The sequence below is a fragment of the Phocoena sinus genome, chromosome 11 (assembly GCF_008692025.1).
Source record: "Phocoena sinus isolate mPhoSin1 chromosome 11, mPhoSin1.pri, whole genome shotgun sequence".
Classification (NCBI taxonomy): domain Eukaryota; kingdom Metazoa; phylum Chordata; class Mammalia; order Artiodactyla; family Phocoenidae; genus Phocoena; species Phocoena sinus.
The window spans coordinates 43,011,958-43,029,389 of record NC_045773.1 but is presented as its reverse complement, the minus strand read 5'-3'; the positions used below and the strand labels follow the sequence as shown (position 1 = coordinate 43,029,389).

General features: G+C 43.3%; 1 protein-coding gene across 5 annotated transcripts in view; it reads left to right on the top strand.

The window, feature by feature from the left end:
* Positions 1–17,432, top strand: part of SCN11A (sodium voltage-gated channel alpha subunit 11) — a 130,296-nt gene that overhangs the window by 52,198 nt on the left and 60,666 nt on the right. For all 5 annotated transcript variants that reach the window (XR_004352264.1, XM_032649419.1, XM_032649418.1 and 2 more), the window contains exons 4-9: positions 221–355; positions 7,186–7,459; positions 10,957–11,075; positions 12,094–12,195; positions 15,260–15,388; positions 16,824–16,927. Coding sequence is in view for 4 of the 5 variants with exons in the window: in XM_032649419.1 (XP_032505310.1) it covers positions 221–355; positions 7,186–7,459; positions 10,957–11,075; positions 12,094–12,195; positions 15,260–15,388; positions 16,824–16,927 (863 nt within the window). In the remaining variant the exon portion in view is untranslated. The remainder of the gene's footprint in view (positions 1–220; positions 356–7,185; positions 7,460–10,956; positions 11,076–12,093; positions 12,196–15,259; positions 15,389–16,823; positions 16,928–17,432) is intronic.

Below are 17,432 nucleotides of genomic sequence, written 5' to 3'. Positions count from 1 at the left end.
TTCTCACCCACTTGGATGAGGCCAAAGAAAAAAACAACCTGTTTCTTTATTAATGATGCTTTCTGCAGAGTTAGATTAAGCACTGATTAAAGGCAGATGCTTCCAAAGTATAAATGTAAGTACCGTCTCAGTCACTCTCCGGTTACAGGGTTTCCTACACGATTCTTTAAAATCACTTTGGCTCTCTTCCCATTTCCCTTCCTCTATGCTCTCCACCCAGCTTTGGAGCTGCCCCTCCCAGAAAGGCTTCAACTGCCAGGAGCAGGAGCTTGGACTCTGCGAGAGACTTGCTCTGCGGAGAGCTTCAAGAGGCACCACAGAGGCTGCTGCCTGGAGCCACCTTACCAGGAGGCAGGTAAGTCCTCTGGGCTGGGGGCAGCCCTGTTCTTCGGTCCTTTCAGGGCTGGACCTGCCACTATGGAACTTGCTCTGTTTTTTTCATCAAGACAGAGTACAGGCCTTTTGTAACCTTTTCCTGCTCAAATCAGAGGCAGAGACCAGGTATAGGATACATGGCTCAGGTGATGGGGTCCATCAGGTGGTTCTCCTCCTTTCAAATGCTCTGAGAGGGCATGAGGGCATGGGGACAGGAGATGGCTGGCTGGCTGGCCTGGTAGGTGCTTGCAACCCTGGACTTTGTGTCAGGAATTGGACTTTTCTGGAAATGATGTGCTCAAGTCTTGTGTCCATCTGAGGCTATGGTGCAAATCCTCCAAATATTTTCTGAATTCCCTGTGGCCAATGAACTTAATCAGAAATTGATGTACATGAGGGGTTTTGTTTTTGTTTTTTTGTTTTTGTTTTTTGCTGAAGAGCTAGCAACTTAATCTTGGGATTGGCTTTGGACTGAGATCAAACTGTGTTAAAATCTGTTCAAGTTCGCTTTCTTTCTGATTTTCTTATGGGATTTATGAAGGAGGAAGAATATATATTCTTGTAATCCACATTAACGTACATAGCTTATGAATCACCAAAGTTAGGAACTTGTTACGCAGACCACCACCCAAAATGGATGAAGGGGCATCCTGTAGGATATATCCACCATTGGGTTGTCTGGCTTGGATGAGTGGGAGGGTGTCATGGTGGGGCCAGTGGAATGCCTGTGGGAGTGACGTGAATGGAGCGGTGGTGGTGAGGCTGATGTCCAGGGAAGAATGTCACACACAGTGAGGGTGCCGTCGACCCAGTGCAGCCCAGCTGGAAGCTGTGTGGCTTTCTCCTCCTGACTCCCTTCTCTCAGGAAGGGGTGTCTTAGTTTGAGTATGAAGAACTAGGCAGGTAGGTGGAATTGCATGGTAGTGACTGTTTGGGACTGAGATTTTCCAGCACTTACGCGATCATAGGCAAGTGTCTCCATTTCTCTAAGCCCTAATGTTTTCTTCTGTAAAATGTGGATGATATAATAATATCTACGCTGTAGCTCTCTTGGGAAATTGTGAGAGATAATCCATTTAAAGTGTTTGACAGTGCTTAGCCTATGGCTCAGAACTCTTATTAACCTCAGTATGGACCTTTGGCATTTTAGGTTGTGTGGACCAGATCCATGCCAAAAGGTTCTGGTTGTGCAGCTGCAATCCTTTTGTGACTTCTCCTTACTGGTTAGGGTAAAGTTTAAGGGTCAGGTTGTCCAGTTTGGCTCCTTACCTGGAGAGAAAGTTAGAGAGAAACACTAGTCAAAGGAAGATATAAGGTTAAAATCTCTGCCTCTTAGGAGAAGAATTCACCAGATGAATATTTCCTTTCAGAAATCCCCCAAGGATAATATTTATCTCATGAGGTTGCTCTGAGGATTAAATGAGATAATAATTTTGCCTGGAACAAGGTAGACATCCTTAAATGATATCTATCATTGTGAAAATGTTTGTGATATCACGTTAATTGAAAAGTTCATAGGGTAAAATTGCATACCCATCATAATGACAGCTATGTAAATATATCCACAGAAAGACTGGGGAAAAGTAATACACCAAAATGTTAAAATTTACATGTGTTAGGTAGCTTTGGTGAGTGATCATTTCCTTGTCTTGTTTTCTAAATTTTATTTAATGGATGATTCTATCAGCCCAAGCCCTGGCAGGAAACAACTGGCACATTCAAACTGGGCATTTTGAGGATGTTTTATTGAAGGGACATTTTACAAAAGTTTAGGCAGAGTTACAGTAACAGAAACAAGTGACAGTGCCGTTCTCAGGTGTGCTGAGAGTGGGGAGCCATTACACCCTGCATCTGAAGGGGCAGGGGGAGGTGCTGTATAACTGGAGGAGAAGCTGTGTGGATGGGCCATCTGATAGGAGCTGTGGTGCGTGCAGCCATCAGGGAGAGAGTTGGGAAAGAAGTCTCCAACCTCATTCTCCCCTATTTTCTGGATCTCTTGCTGGTGCCTCCCATTGGCCAAACTCAACCAGAAGCCAGAGTTCAGGGGACCCCAGTGAGGGGTCCATGTGGATCAGCTTCATGGGCACTGAGCAGGGTGGAGAAGGATGGGGAGAGACCTGTAGGGCAAACCGAAGATGGCCAGCACAGTAAGATTATGTAGCTTTTGTAATTATAGGTAAAGTCATAAATAAGAAACAAAAGCCTTTTGCTACCCTCAGTGCTTTCACACATGCATACTCTTCCCTCTTTCCTTTCAGCTCCATGACTTCATCTCTGTAACAATGCCCTCCTCTGGGCTCCCACAGCACCCGGTGCTTCCCCTAGTGAGGCCACACTCATTGTGTGGTTTCATCCTTTGTCCTTAACTTACCTGATTCCCCACACCATTGTAAGACCCTTGAGGCTGGGATGGTGTTTTATATCACTTTGCATTTCCAGCACCCAGCACATGAGTGAATGAATGATTGGAGTTCAGATCTAAATACCTCTATAAAGCTATAGATTTGAACTAAGGTTCAGAGCTACCTAATCTTAACAGAGTGAATTCCCAAAGAATTTAGGGCCTCTGCTTAAGGAAGTGAGGCTTTGGCTTTCTTTCCTAGATGAGTGTTTGTTTACTTTCTATTTAGTGGGAGTGGGCCCATGAGCCTGCTGAACACAGGCTGGTCCTCAGAGGCCCTGACAGATGGCTCCCCACCTCCCTTGCCAGTCTAGCCCATCACCTGATGGAGGTCTGGCAGAGCCTCCTAGCAGGCCTCCCTGTCTCCCATGATTGCCCTGTGTCAAGTTATAATTCACATGTTGCTGGCCTCCTGGTTTAGGACTGCAATTTGAGATTAAGCTTGCTTCCTTTCTGACTCAAGGAGATTTAGAGCCTGTCTTCATACCTGATATTGACTCTCTATTTTGATTCTCTATTTTAACTCTCTTTTTTGAATTAGGGGATGTTTTGAGCCCTTGAAGGATTTTTACAATCCTTTCGCAATCCTTTGGGCGTAACATACATGCATATAATTCAAATAGCTCAGGAGGAAAAAATGTTGGGAAGGATATAACATGAAAAATAAAATGTCTCCACCATCACCTATATATCCAGTCGCACTGTTAACCATTTCAGTTTTTCAGTCTTCTGGTCATTGTCCCACTTAAATCTAAATAATTCTCTTATTCTTCTATTTCTTGATTTATCAAGTTTAAGTAAAAAATATTGAATTGCCCCTACGTGCGATGAGGGATTTAGCTTATTGACAGTAATCCTTCTGCCTTTCTCATGATTCCTTCCAGTTTTTATTCCTGATATTTCTAATTTGGTTTTGCACTTGATTACCTGTGTAATTTTAAGGGATAGACTTATACTTGTATTGCTTGATCCGTTGACCTTCCATAGAACGTCTTAATTCTCCACGTGTTTAGGATGAGGAAATTGGTGCCTCTGAGCTTCCCCTCACCTTTTCTCTCCAACTCCAGCTTGCAGCAAGATTTTATAACATTGATAATATTTGAAGTCTATTCTGTAATTATAATTAATTTTGCTTTATGTATCAGATTGTTAAAAATCAAAAACTAATATATAACCTTTATGATATAAAGATTTTGTAGCTACTAGTCTCTAAAACCAAGTACTATATTGGGACCCATAAAGAAGGGGATGGACTCTGATGTCACTGACCTTCTGCTGCATGAAAGAGAACATTCTAAGTGTCAGGGTCAAGTGGACTCTCTTTTTTTCCCGTTATTATATTCTGTCGGCTGCTCAGATCATTTAGCTGGCTTCATATGTAAAATGTGACTTTCTGAAGAACATTTTGTTTCCATGGAATTTCTAATTACCTTTCTTTTTTACCTGTTAATAAACCAGTTTTTTTTTTTAATTTTAATTTTTTTGGCTGTGTCGGGTCTTAGTTGTAGCATGCGGGATCTTTCTTTGCAGCATGCGGGCTCTTTGTTGCGGCCACGTGGGCTTCTCTCTAGTTGTGGCACTCGGGCTTTACTGGCACGGGCTCAGTAGTTGCAGTGCACAGGCTTAGGTTCCCCGAGGCTTAGTTCCCCGACCAGGGATCAAACCCGTGTCCCCTGCATTGGAAGGCAGATTCTTAACCACTGGACCACCAGGGAAGTCCCCATCAATAACAAATTTTGACATGTGCAGTTTCAGGGGTTGTCAGTTTTATTTTGTGTTATTTATTTTTATTAAGTCTCTTTTCCTCAAGGACCCAGTCAAAATACCCCAGGGTCAGAACAGCAGGGCCAGAATGTCCAGTTTCTTCTTTAATAGTCTCGTTATTATGGCAGCAGCCCTCCACTGGATTTCTTGCTGCAACTTAGCATAAGGTCCAGTTTTTGCCATCCATGGTCTTTCCTGGCTCATCCATTTTATAGGATCAACTAGCATTCATATGCTGTGTACTGCAAAAGACTTCATGCTTGTCTTAAATATCTTTTATGAGCCCTAGAGCCAAATTCAGTAGAGTCTCATTATATGCTCACTTCATTTATACAAATTCAATTACATATGTTTATGAGAGAGCGGTGAGGGAAGAAATAGAAGGGAAGAGGAACGGAGGGGAGAGGAGAGGAGAGAGAATAATTTAAATAGTATGGCCAATTCCATTATCTAGGAGCATCCATAAAGATCTTGACCCTGAATGAATGCAGGACAGAATGCACTGAATCTATGGTCCCATATTTGGTTTCTGTTGACATATGGCTCACACCTTGTTAGTACTGCATTACCCTTAAGTGTGTTTAAAGACACATATGTTGCCCTTATCGTGGCCTTTAAACAGAATCCAACTACTTTCTTCACTGAAGAAAGAGGTTCTATTGAATTTGTTGACCAGTGAGTTGGGATGCCTCTTCAATATGGTACCTCCCTAAGGGATTGGCAAGGGAAGTTTTGACTGTTTTTTGTTTTTTTCTTATGTGCTTTTTTTCAGAGGCTAACACGTGTAAGCTGTGATTTCTCTGTATTCAAGTGCTTCCCGGTTCTCTCCACTTGCAGGTCCCATCAGTGGCTTCAACTCCATGTGTTTTAATCTGAATCTATTCCCCCAAAGCTTTTTCCTTCCCTAGTGCTCTCTATCTGAGCGAGTGGCACTGTTGACTCACTTGCTGAAGCCAGGAGCCTTGGCTCCTTCCTGTGCCTTAAATCCCTCTCTTCCCATGAGTCACTTGTCAAGGCTATTTTTTAAGTGACTCTCAAATCCATGCACTCCATTAGGTCATCCTCAGTGGTTATGACCTGTTGCAACAGTTTCCAGGCTCATTTCTCCTATTCTGGCCTTCCCAACTCCTTCATTCCCCTATCCCAAGCCTATCCATTCTCACCAGGAGGAGGGATATTAAAAAAATGATAGTGTTGCTCCTCTGGAATAATAATAATAGCAATAACCCACCCTTCAGTAACACTCCGCTACCCTCAGGGTGAAGTCCATGATCTCTACTAAGGATTACAGGCCCCCACATGCTCTCCAATGCTGACTGACCATTCCACTCCGCACAATCTCCATTCTGGGCAAACAAAACCTGTTGATGGACACCATGTTCTTTTTCAACCAAGTGTCCTCGTACATGCTCTTTCCTCTCCCCCGCAACACTCTAATGTCCATTTTTTTCTTCTCTGAGACTTACGTCTCCTTCAGGTCTCAGCTGAGACATTAAAGCTTCGGTAAGCCATCCCTGATTCTGCAAAACTGCTTAGATGCTTATCCTATGAACAGACATAGCACCCTCTATTTATTTCCTGTAGTAGCATTTGTCTTACTCTACTGTAATTTCATGTCTTTTATCTGTCTTCTCCACTACAGCAGGCAGTGTAACTGTAGGGCCTGGAGGAGAGACTGAGGTTTTTTCACCATTAGTGCCTAGCACTGTGCCTGGAACAGGCTCTGAGCACATGGTTGTTGAATGAATAAACCAATCCTATGTTGGGTTCCTCATTGTAATTCCTTGGAGTGGTGTGGGAGTCAATCCTAGATTGGCATTCAGTAAATTAGAAAGGAAGAAGATGCCTGGCATGGGGAGTAAATGCATTTAACTTAAACACTACTGCTTTTTCTCAGAGTCTAGTTTTAAGCCTGAAGCTGTAGAGAAAGTCCGTGTAGAAAGGGCTGTCAGGGATAGGGGCTGGGAGAGCTATTTTCCCATGATAGAGTGACCTATTAGCTTTGGCAAATGCTTTTTGCTTTCTTGGGGTCTCACTTCTGCCAGGTCTGGGTCTCAGAAGTTAGGGAGCTGGCAAAGGATCATAGATGTTAGTGTAAATGTTCATGCCTGTGTTTATGTCTCTTTTGTTTCCATCCTGTCACATTTCGAGAAATTTGCCGACCAAAGGTGAAGACTCATGCACTCATAGTTTTGATTTTACAACCCCCAACTATGGCCCACTTGATTCCCTATTCCTTCCTCTCCTGTTCACACTGCGTCCACTTGTCTACCATCTGCAGGTCCCATTTCAGCAGTTCAGCTGGTTCAGTCTTACTGTCTTCCTTGATGCTTGGGTCTCATTTTTAGAGGCTGAGCTTCTTCTGCTCATTGACCCTGAACTCAGCTTCCCACCTATTTCCAGGTCCTCCAGGAATGATGTCCTGTTTTGGTCTCGCCTATGCCCCAAATTCTTTTTATATCCACAATAGTGGTCACCTCTTCTGACATTCTCCACAGCTAGTGAGTTCCCAGGCCCCCTCACCTCAGTCTCAACTCTTGTAGACCCCATGATATGGTGCTTGGAGAGTGGAATCTCAGGGCAGACAGTGTAATTTTCTACCTCCCAGAGCTCTCTGAGGATCTGCTGCTTGTCTCTGCCCTGAGGGTGAAGATGGATGACAGGTGCTACCCGGTGATCTTCCCAGATGTGAGGAATTTCCGCCCCTTCACTCCTGACTCTTTGGCTGCAATCAAGAAGCGGATCGCCATCCAAAAGGAGAAAAAAAAGTCCAAAGACCAGACAGCAGCAGAACCCCAGCCTCGACTTCAGCTTGACCTAAAGGTGTCCAGAAAGTTGCCCATGCTCTATGGTGACATTCCCCATGAGCTGATAGGGAAGCCCCTGGAAGACTTGGACCCATTCTACAGAAATCATAAGGTACCCTCTGTGGGGAGGCTGGGGTGTTCTAACCATATTCTAACCACCAGCTGTAATTGGCATTGCATGGATCTCCAAATATTGATCTCAGGGTATAAAGAGGCCAGACCCCACTTCTCCTTTGCTGTCACTCGCTGTCATTGCTTTCACAGTCCTGAGAATGGCTTTCAGTACTAAGTTTCTCTCTGTAATAATGCATGTCTTGGAAAAGAAGATGAATGAGGACGAGGAGCAGCAGAAGGGTAAAAGGAGAACAGAGAAAACATAAGATGGTGTCAGGAAAGAGGACTGGACTAGCAGTCAGAAAAGTTGGGTGTAGGCCATTTCAAGCAATTGGATTTATAACTTTGGGTAAATCACTTCACTTATTCTTACTTTTCTAATCAGTAAAATGGGAATAATGCCTGCTCTCCCTACATTACAACATAGGCATGCTATGGAGCCTTTAAAAACTGTAAAACTTTATAAACTGTAAGGCATTATACTGATATGAAGAATTAATATCACTGTCCATGAATGTCCATTTCAGCAACTAGAGTTTACCTTGAAAAACTCATAGGCAATAGGCTTTTTAGGCTATTAAATGAGATTTATGAAGGTCAAAGCCCTAGACCAACACTTGGCACATAAGAGGAGCTCAATAAATGAAGTTTAAGAATATTGTAATCAAGTAGGCACATGCAGATTACATGTAAACTCCATGCCAATATGTGATAAGCTTGCTGTTTTATCTACCTAGATGTAGGGAAATTCTAGTAAAAGTTCCTCAAAGGGGTTCCTGGATGAGGAAACGTGAGCTCAGGCTCTTCTCATGGCTGTTTGAAAGCCTGGGGCAGTGAGGAAAGTCCTCTACAGACCATCCCCTTTCAGGAAAGACTCAGAAGACCTTGCCATCATCATCTCACTGTGTGATCCAGCAGAGAATGGAAAACCCACTTTGCCAGACTGAAGACAGGAAGGAAGGAAGCTGGGGAGTTTGGGGCAAGTCCTGGAAAATATGGAATGCTGAGAGCATCCTTTTCTGGCACCCATGAGAAACTGACTTCTCCAAAGAAAGATTGCCTGGTTTGTATGTCCTTGAATTGGACAGACTTGGGGTTACCAGGCCGAATGGGGATTGTGTGATGGAAGAAAGCTGGGTATGAGTGGGAAGGACAAAAAAGGGGAAAAGAGACGAAGGAACAAAAACACTCCAATATTTCTCCTTCTCCTAATGCCCCAGAATTCCAGGGGCTTCTAGGAGGCAGAGTAGTTGGAGGTGAGATAACTCCTGGAGGCCTCCTTCTGCCTCTAGGCTAGGTAGGAGATCCAGGAGGCAGGCAGCAATTTGGTGTTTTGCAGACAGTCCTGGGAGGACAGGCTCTGATACAGCTGGGGTAGATGTTCTAGGACCATCTCTTCTCAGCCTGGGTCCTCCTTTTAAATCAGGAGACATGATACTTGTTCAGAGCTCTGCACACCCATGACCTAACACGTCAGTGCTCTCAGCAGTCATGTGAGCTATGTGTGGTGTCATTTGCACTTCACCTTACAGATGAGGAGACAAAGCCTTGATGGGGAAGTGGCTTATACCAGGTCAAACAGCTAGTTAGTGGTGGAGCTGGGACTCAAACCCAAGGGCTCTTTCTGTAGTCGCAGGTCACTTCCTCTCTTTTCAAAGCTTCCATTTTTGAAGAGCTACAAGGAAAAGCGTGGAGATGTGTCAGCAAGCAGACAGGTTTAAATCATTAAAACCCTGGCAAGTGTAGTTAAATACACCATTAGTTGAAATATTTAAAGCAGTCAGAGGAGGCATTAATAAAATATCAAAATCAAAGGACATAAAATGGATAACTAATAAGAACCTGCTATATAAAAAAAATAAATTAAATTCAAAAAAAATCAAAGGGCATAGAAGTAGAGCCATATCATGCCACCTATAAATCTGGGTGACCCACCTTAGGAAGAGGTTTGCTCTCTGCCCTAAAATCGTCTTTCTGTCCAAAGGAAGGGCACAGAATCCCCAAAGTGAGTCTTAGACTCCTGGGCTCATAGCTTTTAAAGAACCCTGTGGCCCATTTCATTTTGTTACGGAGGAAACAGAAAATATCCTAGTCCACATTTTCCCTGCAGCCAGATGGCCAGCAGACAAGTAAGTTCCAGCAACTCAGTGAAGGAAGCTGATGTTTGGCAGTGGCTGAAGTTCCGGTATCTCAACCAAGGCGGCAGCTACCCCACTGTTTCTGGGCCTGGGTGACAAGACCTGTCTTTCCTGTCTGAGAATATGCTGGATTACATGTCAAGTAGTACTTCTCTGCAAATATGAAAGGAGCAATGACACAGAAGACAGGAATGACCCTAGTTCTATGAAGGCTTTTGTAACAGCCTTCAGGACATATAAGGGGACAGCCAGATGACAGTTAAATGGAAAGGGAGAGGTCTGAGGGTTGATGTTAGAAGCCTGTGAGTCATTGGTTGTTGTCCAGGTGTGGGTTCAGGCCCAGAGCCCAGGAAGACATGCAAGGAGGAAACAGGTGCAGGTTTGGTGTTTTTCAGTGGGGCCCAACTGGACACTTTGGGTGAACAGTGCACCATTTGGTGTGTCTGTCCTGGATTTGGCATCCCAGGACGTACCCACTACAGGCCAGTAGAGCCTCCAGTGATTGTGACAGATAACCAAAAACAACCACACACATTTCCATTGCCTTCTGTAGGCCCTCCCCTGCCAGTCGAGAACCTCAGGCAGATTTGCCTATGTCCAGGGAGGTGGGGGGAATGGGAGAGTAAGTCTGGGAACCGTGATGATTTTTTATTGAAAATCCTCAAGGTTAGAAGTGAATGGCAGACTCTTTCATGTAGCACAGCTCAGGCATAACAATATAAACTCTCTAGGTACCTGACTATTCTAAGATTCATTACAAAGTTTTTATTTAGTTTTATCTTTTATTGAAGTATAGTGGATTTACAATGTTGTGCCAACAAAGTTTTCATTAGTAATCAAAATAATTTAAAATAATCTGCTGAGTGTGAATGTTCAATTCTATTTCTGTCTCTTCAAGTTTTCTTCTAGTTCTTATCTCCATAAATGTATATACCATGGAGTACAATACAGAGGGTTTTGTTTGACCCAGTTATTACTCTTCACCCCTTTTTTCTTTACTTGCAGGGCCCATGTGCTTCATTTCTGGGGCTTCCAGAGTATTTCACTGGGTGGACAGTCCACAGCTCAACAGTTATTTTGGGAGTGAGGGATGACTTTCAATAGATCAGAGTCTTGGGACTCTGAGTGAGACCTAAGCCACATGGGGAGATCTCTTGGCTTCCAGAGTGACAGTGTAGGCTGGTCAGAAAGTACCTCTGGCTTCAGAAGACAGGTCTCCAATCAGAAGCTACAGTCATCATAATAAGATAAGCCATGACTCAACCTGTGGTTCCACCGAATTTTCTCTGAATGAACTCATGATAAAAATTGTTTGGTCACTGCATGTAATTCCTGTTGTGTTTGTTTTTTTTTGCAGACATTTATGGTGTTGAACAAAAAGAGAACAATCTACCGCTTCAGTGCCAAACGTGCCTTGTTCATTTTTGGGCCTTTCAATTCAATCAGAAGTTTAGCCATTAGAATTTCAGTCCATTCATATCCTTTTGTTGCTTCTTTTACCAAGTCCAGGTCATGTGAAGTGTGCAGAAGCCCTAGGGGTTCACATGTTTGTTGAGTGGAAATAGCTTATTCTTTTAAGAAATACTGGGTGAGTGGCCCTGCTGTATGGCAGGGCTGTGTTGGGACTGGCACCTGTCTGGGATCCTGTGGCCTCAGAGGAGACAGGTCAAAAGGCAGGCAATTTCTTAGTGAGATGGGCAGTCTGGAAGTGGGAGTGTGGAGAGGCTCTGTTGTGCTTTGCAGGTATCAAGAATGGCCTCCTGAAGAAAGGACCATCTAAGTTGAGACCCAAATAAAGGGTAAACTGTCAACCTGTGCACTGTGTTTAGCTGATAAATGAGTCGTGCTAGAACTACAGTGTTTAAAGCTTTTTTAGAAACACTTTCTAGTGTTAAAAGTCCAGATTTTCAGGGGGTGAGGAGACACCAGGCAGTTTTAGATGGGGGGAAGGGGGGTGTGGAAAAGACGTGGGTTGGTAGACGGAAGTACTCAGGAAAACGGGAAGGAATATCTATTTAAGTTGGGTTCCCTAGAAGCAGAGCCTGAGATGGGATTCTTATTTAAGTGATTTAGTGGGGGAGTGCTCTCTGGAAAAGGAAAAAGGGAAACAGCATGGAGCAAAAGGAGAAGCCAAGCAAGGACAGGGTCTCAGCTGAGCCCACATCAGACATCAGCCGGAGCCACGGGGATCTCCAGAGCATGAATCTATCACAGAGCTGCCCCGTCTGAAAGCCAGAGGCCCGGTTTCTGTAAATCTGTCAGTCAGACATGTGGAAAGGGAGTGTAGCCCTCCAGGGTGAGGAGGCTGCCATTCAGGCTGAGGACAGTTCTTCAAGGGAGGGGACAGCTGTGGGTTGTTCTCAGCCAACGCTCACAGTTAGAGGACAGATGCTCCTGCAGAAAAGGGGCCCTGCAGGGACCCCCACAGCCTCAACTACAATAACTAATGACACATGCCATCCTGCAGGGTAGCTGCCTTAACGGCCCTAGTCACATTGTTCAGCATGTTCATCATCTGCACCGTCATCATCAACTGCGTGTTCATGGCCATGACTCGTGGGAAGGACAGCGTTAACGTAGATACTGAGAGTGCGGAGTAAGTGTTTGTCCTGCGTGCATTTGTCCTATGTTTTTAAGCAAATAAACCTAAAAGAATTATGATTACCTCAGATTTTAGCTGTGGAGAGAAGAAAAAGTCACCCATAATCCCAGATCCCCAGCACAAATGCTGGCAGAGTCAGTTTCATTTTTGTATGTGTACACTTACAATTGTCTTTAAAGGCCTTTTAAACTTACATTTGTAATAAACAGCACACATACAGATTTTATGTCTAGTTTTAAGTGGTCTTCTTTGTCCTTATGTAGGCTTAATAGGAGCCCATTTTGATGCCTATACAATATTTCATCAGGTGACTATACCATAATTTACTTAACTACTCTCGTATTTTACTACTATAAATAGCATTGCAACAAGCATCTTTTGGTATAAAGCTACTTTAAAAAAATCATTATTTTCTTAGAATAGAGTCTTAGAAATGGGTTTACTAGCTAGACAACCATGGCCCTGACTGGACACCCTAACTATGGTTGAACTGACAGTGACACACCCCAGAGGGCCTGATTTGCCTGGTGGGTTGAGGTCTCCCTATCATGGAGATCTCAAGCCCTGCTTCCTGCTGGTGGGCATGGCTGTACTCCATAGCAGATGTCATTTTGGTCCACATGTCCCACCACTGGCAGGCTTCTGCTGGAAAAGAGAGAATGGCAGGGTGGGAGGTGGAAGGCTAAATGGCTAGGCAGAAATAGCAGTCAGAGGTGGCTGTCTCATTTGCTTGAGATCTAGATGAAGACTTGCAGAATCCCACACATCTGCAATTATAGCCTTTTTTTCAAAATACCTATAATTTTATAAATTATACCTGAGTTTAAAAGATGGCATTTAAGGGCAGACATTAATTAACCTTCTGTGTTTATTTGTCACCTAAAAGGTGAGCAGTTTAGAAAAAAGCTGAAGCAGAAGTAGCTCTTGCCCAAGGCAGCCTCATGACCATTTCTGCTCTTGGACTTAGCTGCTTTGGGATTCTTCGCGTTCCCAAGACCTTAGTTCTTTAGCTTTGAGGGCTAACAATGGTTGGACATTCTACCAGAAAAGGTCCTCTTCTTTTACTCTGAACCAGCAGAGTGTTCAAAATCATTGTTTCTGTCCCAGATGTGGGACCAGCGTGTGTGTGTGTGTGTGTGTGTGTGTGCGTGCACCAACCAAGCATATTTTTATTGGGATTATAGCAAGAGAGCTAGAGTATTGTCTTTTGGAGGAGGAGGAAGGGGAAGAAGGGAAATAAATTAGAAGGCAGAACATGATGAAGGACTAAAGGAATAAAATGGAAATAGTTCTTTTAAAAATTGTGGTAAAATACACATTACATCACATTTGCCATCTTAATCACTTTTAGGTGTACAGATCAATGGTATTAAGTACATTCGCACAGACGTTCAACCATTACCACTCTCCATCTCCACAACTCTTTTAATTTTGCGAAACTGAAACTCTGTACTCATAAAACAATAACTCCCTATTCTGCCCTCCCCTCCAGTCCCCTGGAAACCACCATTATACTTTATGTCTCTGTGTATTTGATTACTCTAGGTGCTTCCTGTAAGTGGAATCATACCATATTTGTCTTTTTAAACTAGTTTATTTCCCTTAGTATATGACCTCAAGGTTCATCCATGTTGTCACATGTGACAGGATTTCTTTGTTTTCCTAGGCTCAATAATATTCCATTGCATATATATATACCACATTTTATTAATCTATTCATCTGTCAATGGACATTTGGGTTGCTTCTACCTCTTGGCTATTGTGAATAGTGCTGCTGTGAACATGGGTGTGCAAATATCTCTTCAAGACTCTGCTTTCAGTTCTTTTGTATATGTACCCAGAAGTGGGATTGCTGGATCATATGGTAATTAGATTTTTAATCTTTTGAAGAATCTCCATATTATTTTCCATGGTACAATCCCACCACTAGTACACAAGGGTTTTAATCTCGCCACATCCTCACCAACACTTGTTCTTTTCTGCTTTTTTTAAAAAAGTAGCCAGCCTAATGAGTACGAGGTGATATCTCATTGTGGTTTTGATTTGCATTTCTCTGATGATTAGTGATATTGAACATCTTTTCATATGTCTTTTCATATGCTTGTTGGCAATTTGTATGTAATCTTTGGAAAAATGTCTATTCAAGTCATTTGGCCATTTTTAAGTGGATTATTTAATTTTTTGTTGTTGAGTTTGTAGGAGTTCTTCATATATTCCAAATATTAACCTCATCAGATATATGATTTGCAGATATTTTCTTATAGGAGTCTTATAGTTTCAGGTCTTTTTTAAATATTCACAACATTTTTATTTATTTATTTGTTTATTTATTTATTGGGTCTTCGTTGCTGTGCGCGGGCTTTCTCTAGTCACGGCAAACGGGCTACTCTTCGTTGCGATGCACGGGCTTCTCGTTGCAGTGGCTTCCCTTGTTGTTGAGCAGGGGCTCTAGGCACGTGGGCTTCAGTAGCTGTGGCATGTGGGGTCAGTAGTTGTGGGTCGCTGGCTCTAGAGCGCAGGCTCAATAGTTGTGGCGCACGGGCTTAGCTGCTCTGTGGCATGTGGGATCTTCCCAGACCAGGGCTCGAACTGGTGTCCCCTGCATTGGCAGGCTGATTCTTAACCACTGCACCACCAGGGAAGTCCCTAGTTTCAGGTCTTACATTTAGCTCTAATCCATTTTGAATTAATTTTTGTACATGGTATAAGGTAACGGTCCAGCTTCATTCTTTTGCATGTGGATATTGTGCTTTCCCAACACCGTTTGTTGAAAAGACTGTCCATGTTGGCTGAAGCTTCTCTCAAGAATATGGCTGTGAAGCTAGGTGTTTAAAAGCAGCTTTACAACTTTATCCATGGGGCTCTTTCTCAGAAATCCCAAATACCAGAACTTGCTTGAGGACCTTACCTTTCTGAACTCTGATTTGCTAAGACAAGAATGTTAAATGTCACATTAAAATGGAATCTGACCTCATGAAGGTCATATCAGACAAATGGGTTCTCTCTTTTTCACATAGCTTATCATATTTCTTCTTGTTCTGAATGATTTGCTTTGTAGGTATATCTTCACTGGGATTTATATATTTGAAACATTAGTTAAAATATTGGCAAGAGGTTTTATTCTGGATGAGTTTTCTTTCCTTCGAGATCCGTGGAACTGGCTGGACTCCATTGTCATTGCAACAGCGTAAGAATGTTAAGATTTTTACCAAAGAGACTAGGGGTGGGAAAGAAGCCCCTTGGCTTCCAGCAGGGCCCTGTGTAGATCCACATGACTGGCTGAGTGCAGCCAAGTAAAGCCTAGAACTGTGAGTGCAGTGCTGGTTGACACTGAACTGCACCACGTAGCCAACTGACCAGAGGCCTTCACACACACAAATCCATTTCTGGCCTCACCGTGAGGCTTGTGGGATCTTAGTTCCCCAACCAGATGTTGAACCCAGGCTCATGGCCATGAAAGCACCAAGTGCTAACCACTGGACTGCCAGGGAATTCCTCACAAATCCATTTCTAGGCCAACACTCATGATCTTACTTTTTCAGCCATTTATTTACCAAACACTGACCTGTTATGGGGCCAGGCTCTGTGCCAGATATAGGGCTTGTGATAATGAAAAAAAATATATCATGCATGGTTCTCACCCTGTTGGAGCTCGCAGGTCAGAGGGGAAGTGAGGCATTTAATGACCATTATAACCTGCAACAGTGAGTGCTAGCATAGGAGCTGTGCATGATTCCAGCTGTTAGAGCATGGAGGAGGAATTAAGGGGTCTAGAACATCTTTGTCTACTGAACGGTCACAAAGAGTTTCTCTCATGTTTCCTCCTAGAAGTGTTATTGTTTTGGCTCTTATGTTTAATTAAGTTTGTGGTCCATTTTGAGTTAGTTATTGTATATGGCATGAGGTTAGAGTTGAAGTTCTTCCTGAAGGAGAGGGCATCAATTTGGCATCCGAATGATGAGATTCCAAATTCATGAGTCAGCAAAATAAAAAGCAAGAGGGGCAATGGCCCATTGCCAGCACAATAATAATAAACCCAACCTTATTTAATTTGTGCCAGCCATTGTCTTAAGCACTTTGCATATATTTTTCTGTTTAATATTCATGAAAGCCCTTTGAAGTAGTTAGTATTAATTTCAGAGTTTTACATTTGAAGGTCAATGGTCAGGTGCTCCTGGTTATTGAGAGATGGTGTAGTATGTGGGCTCTGGAGCCAGACCGCCTAGGTTCCTTCTGGGCTTGGCCACCTGGTGAGACCTTATGGAAGTGTACTGGGGCCTGGAACTTGATAGCAAGTCAGTAAATGTTTAAGTTGATTTCTGTTATCCATGGATGTAGCCACAACTGCAGTGACTATTTCAAGGAATTCTCATCTATGTCCAAGTGTAAAGGTTAGCTGAGAGCAGCCTCCTGTGCAATCTGTGGTCCATAGGGTCCATAGCAATAGAGCACTAGTGGTATTGCCAGGTCCTGACATGAAGGTGGGATTGGAAGGGGAGGTTGCAGATTTCATTCTGGTGGACACACACCTCAGGCTGTGCCTACTTGTGACCTTTGTGGAGATGTGCAGGGCAGACGCATGCCTGAACAAGCCTGGACTTTCCTTGTGCTTTGTCTTGTAGGTTTGTATCATATTCACCATATATCAAGGACAGCAGCATCAGTCTGTCATCCCTGCGTACCTTCCGAGTGTTCAGAGCTTTGAAAGCAATTTCAGTAATTTCAGGTAAGTCACTCTAACTTTCAACACTGGCTCTTAGCGGAAGAGAATAGTTAAAATTTCTCAATATGTCATGTAAACCACAAACTAACAAACTCTGCTTTATTCATTTATTTGATCATTCAACAAATATGTATTGAGCACCTAATATCCACTGTGCTAGCTGCTTGGGATATATCAATGAGCAAACAGACAAAGGTCCCTGCCCTCATGGAGTTTACATTCTAGGTGGGGGGTTGGGAGACAGACTTAAGCAGTAACTATAATAAATGAGTAAATTATATAGCGTGCTGGAAAGTGACATATGCCATGGAAAAATAAAATGGAAAAGTAGGCGATGTGGTGGCTCTTGGAAGTCACGGGGGTTCATGGAAGCAGGTTGCAGTTTTAGTGGGGTGGTTAGGATAGGTGTCATTGAGAAGGTGAGATGTGAGCAGATTTGAAGGTGGTGAGGGAGTTTCACAAGCAGATATATGGGAAAGAGTGTTCTGAGCATAGGAAGCAGCCAGTC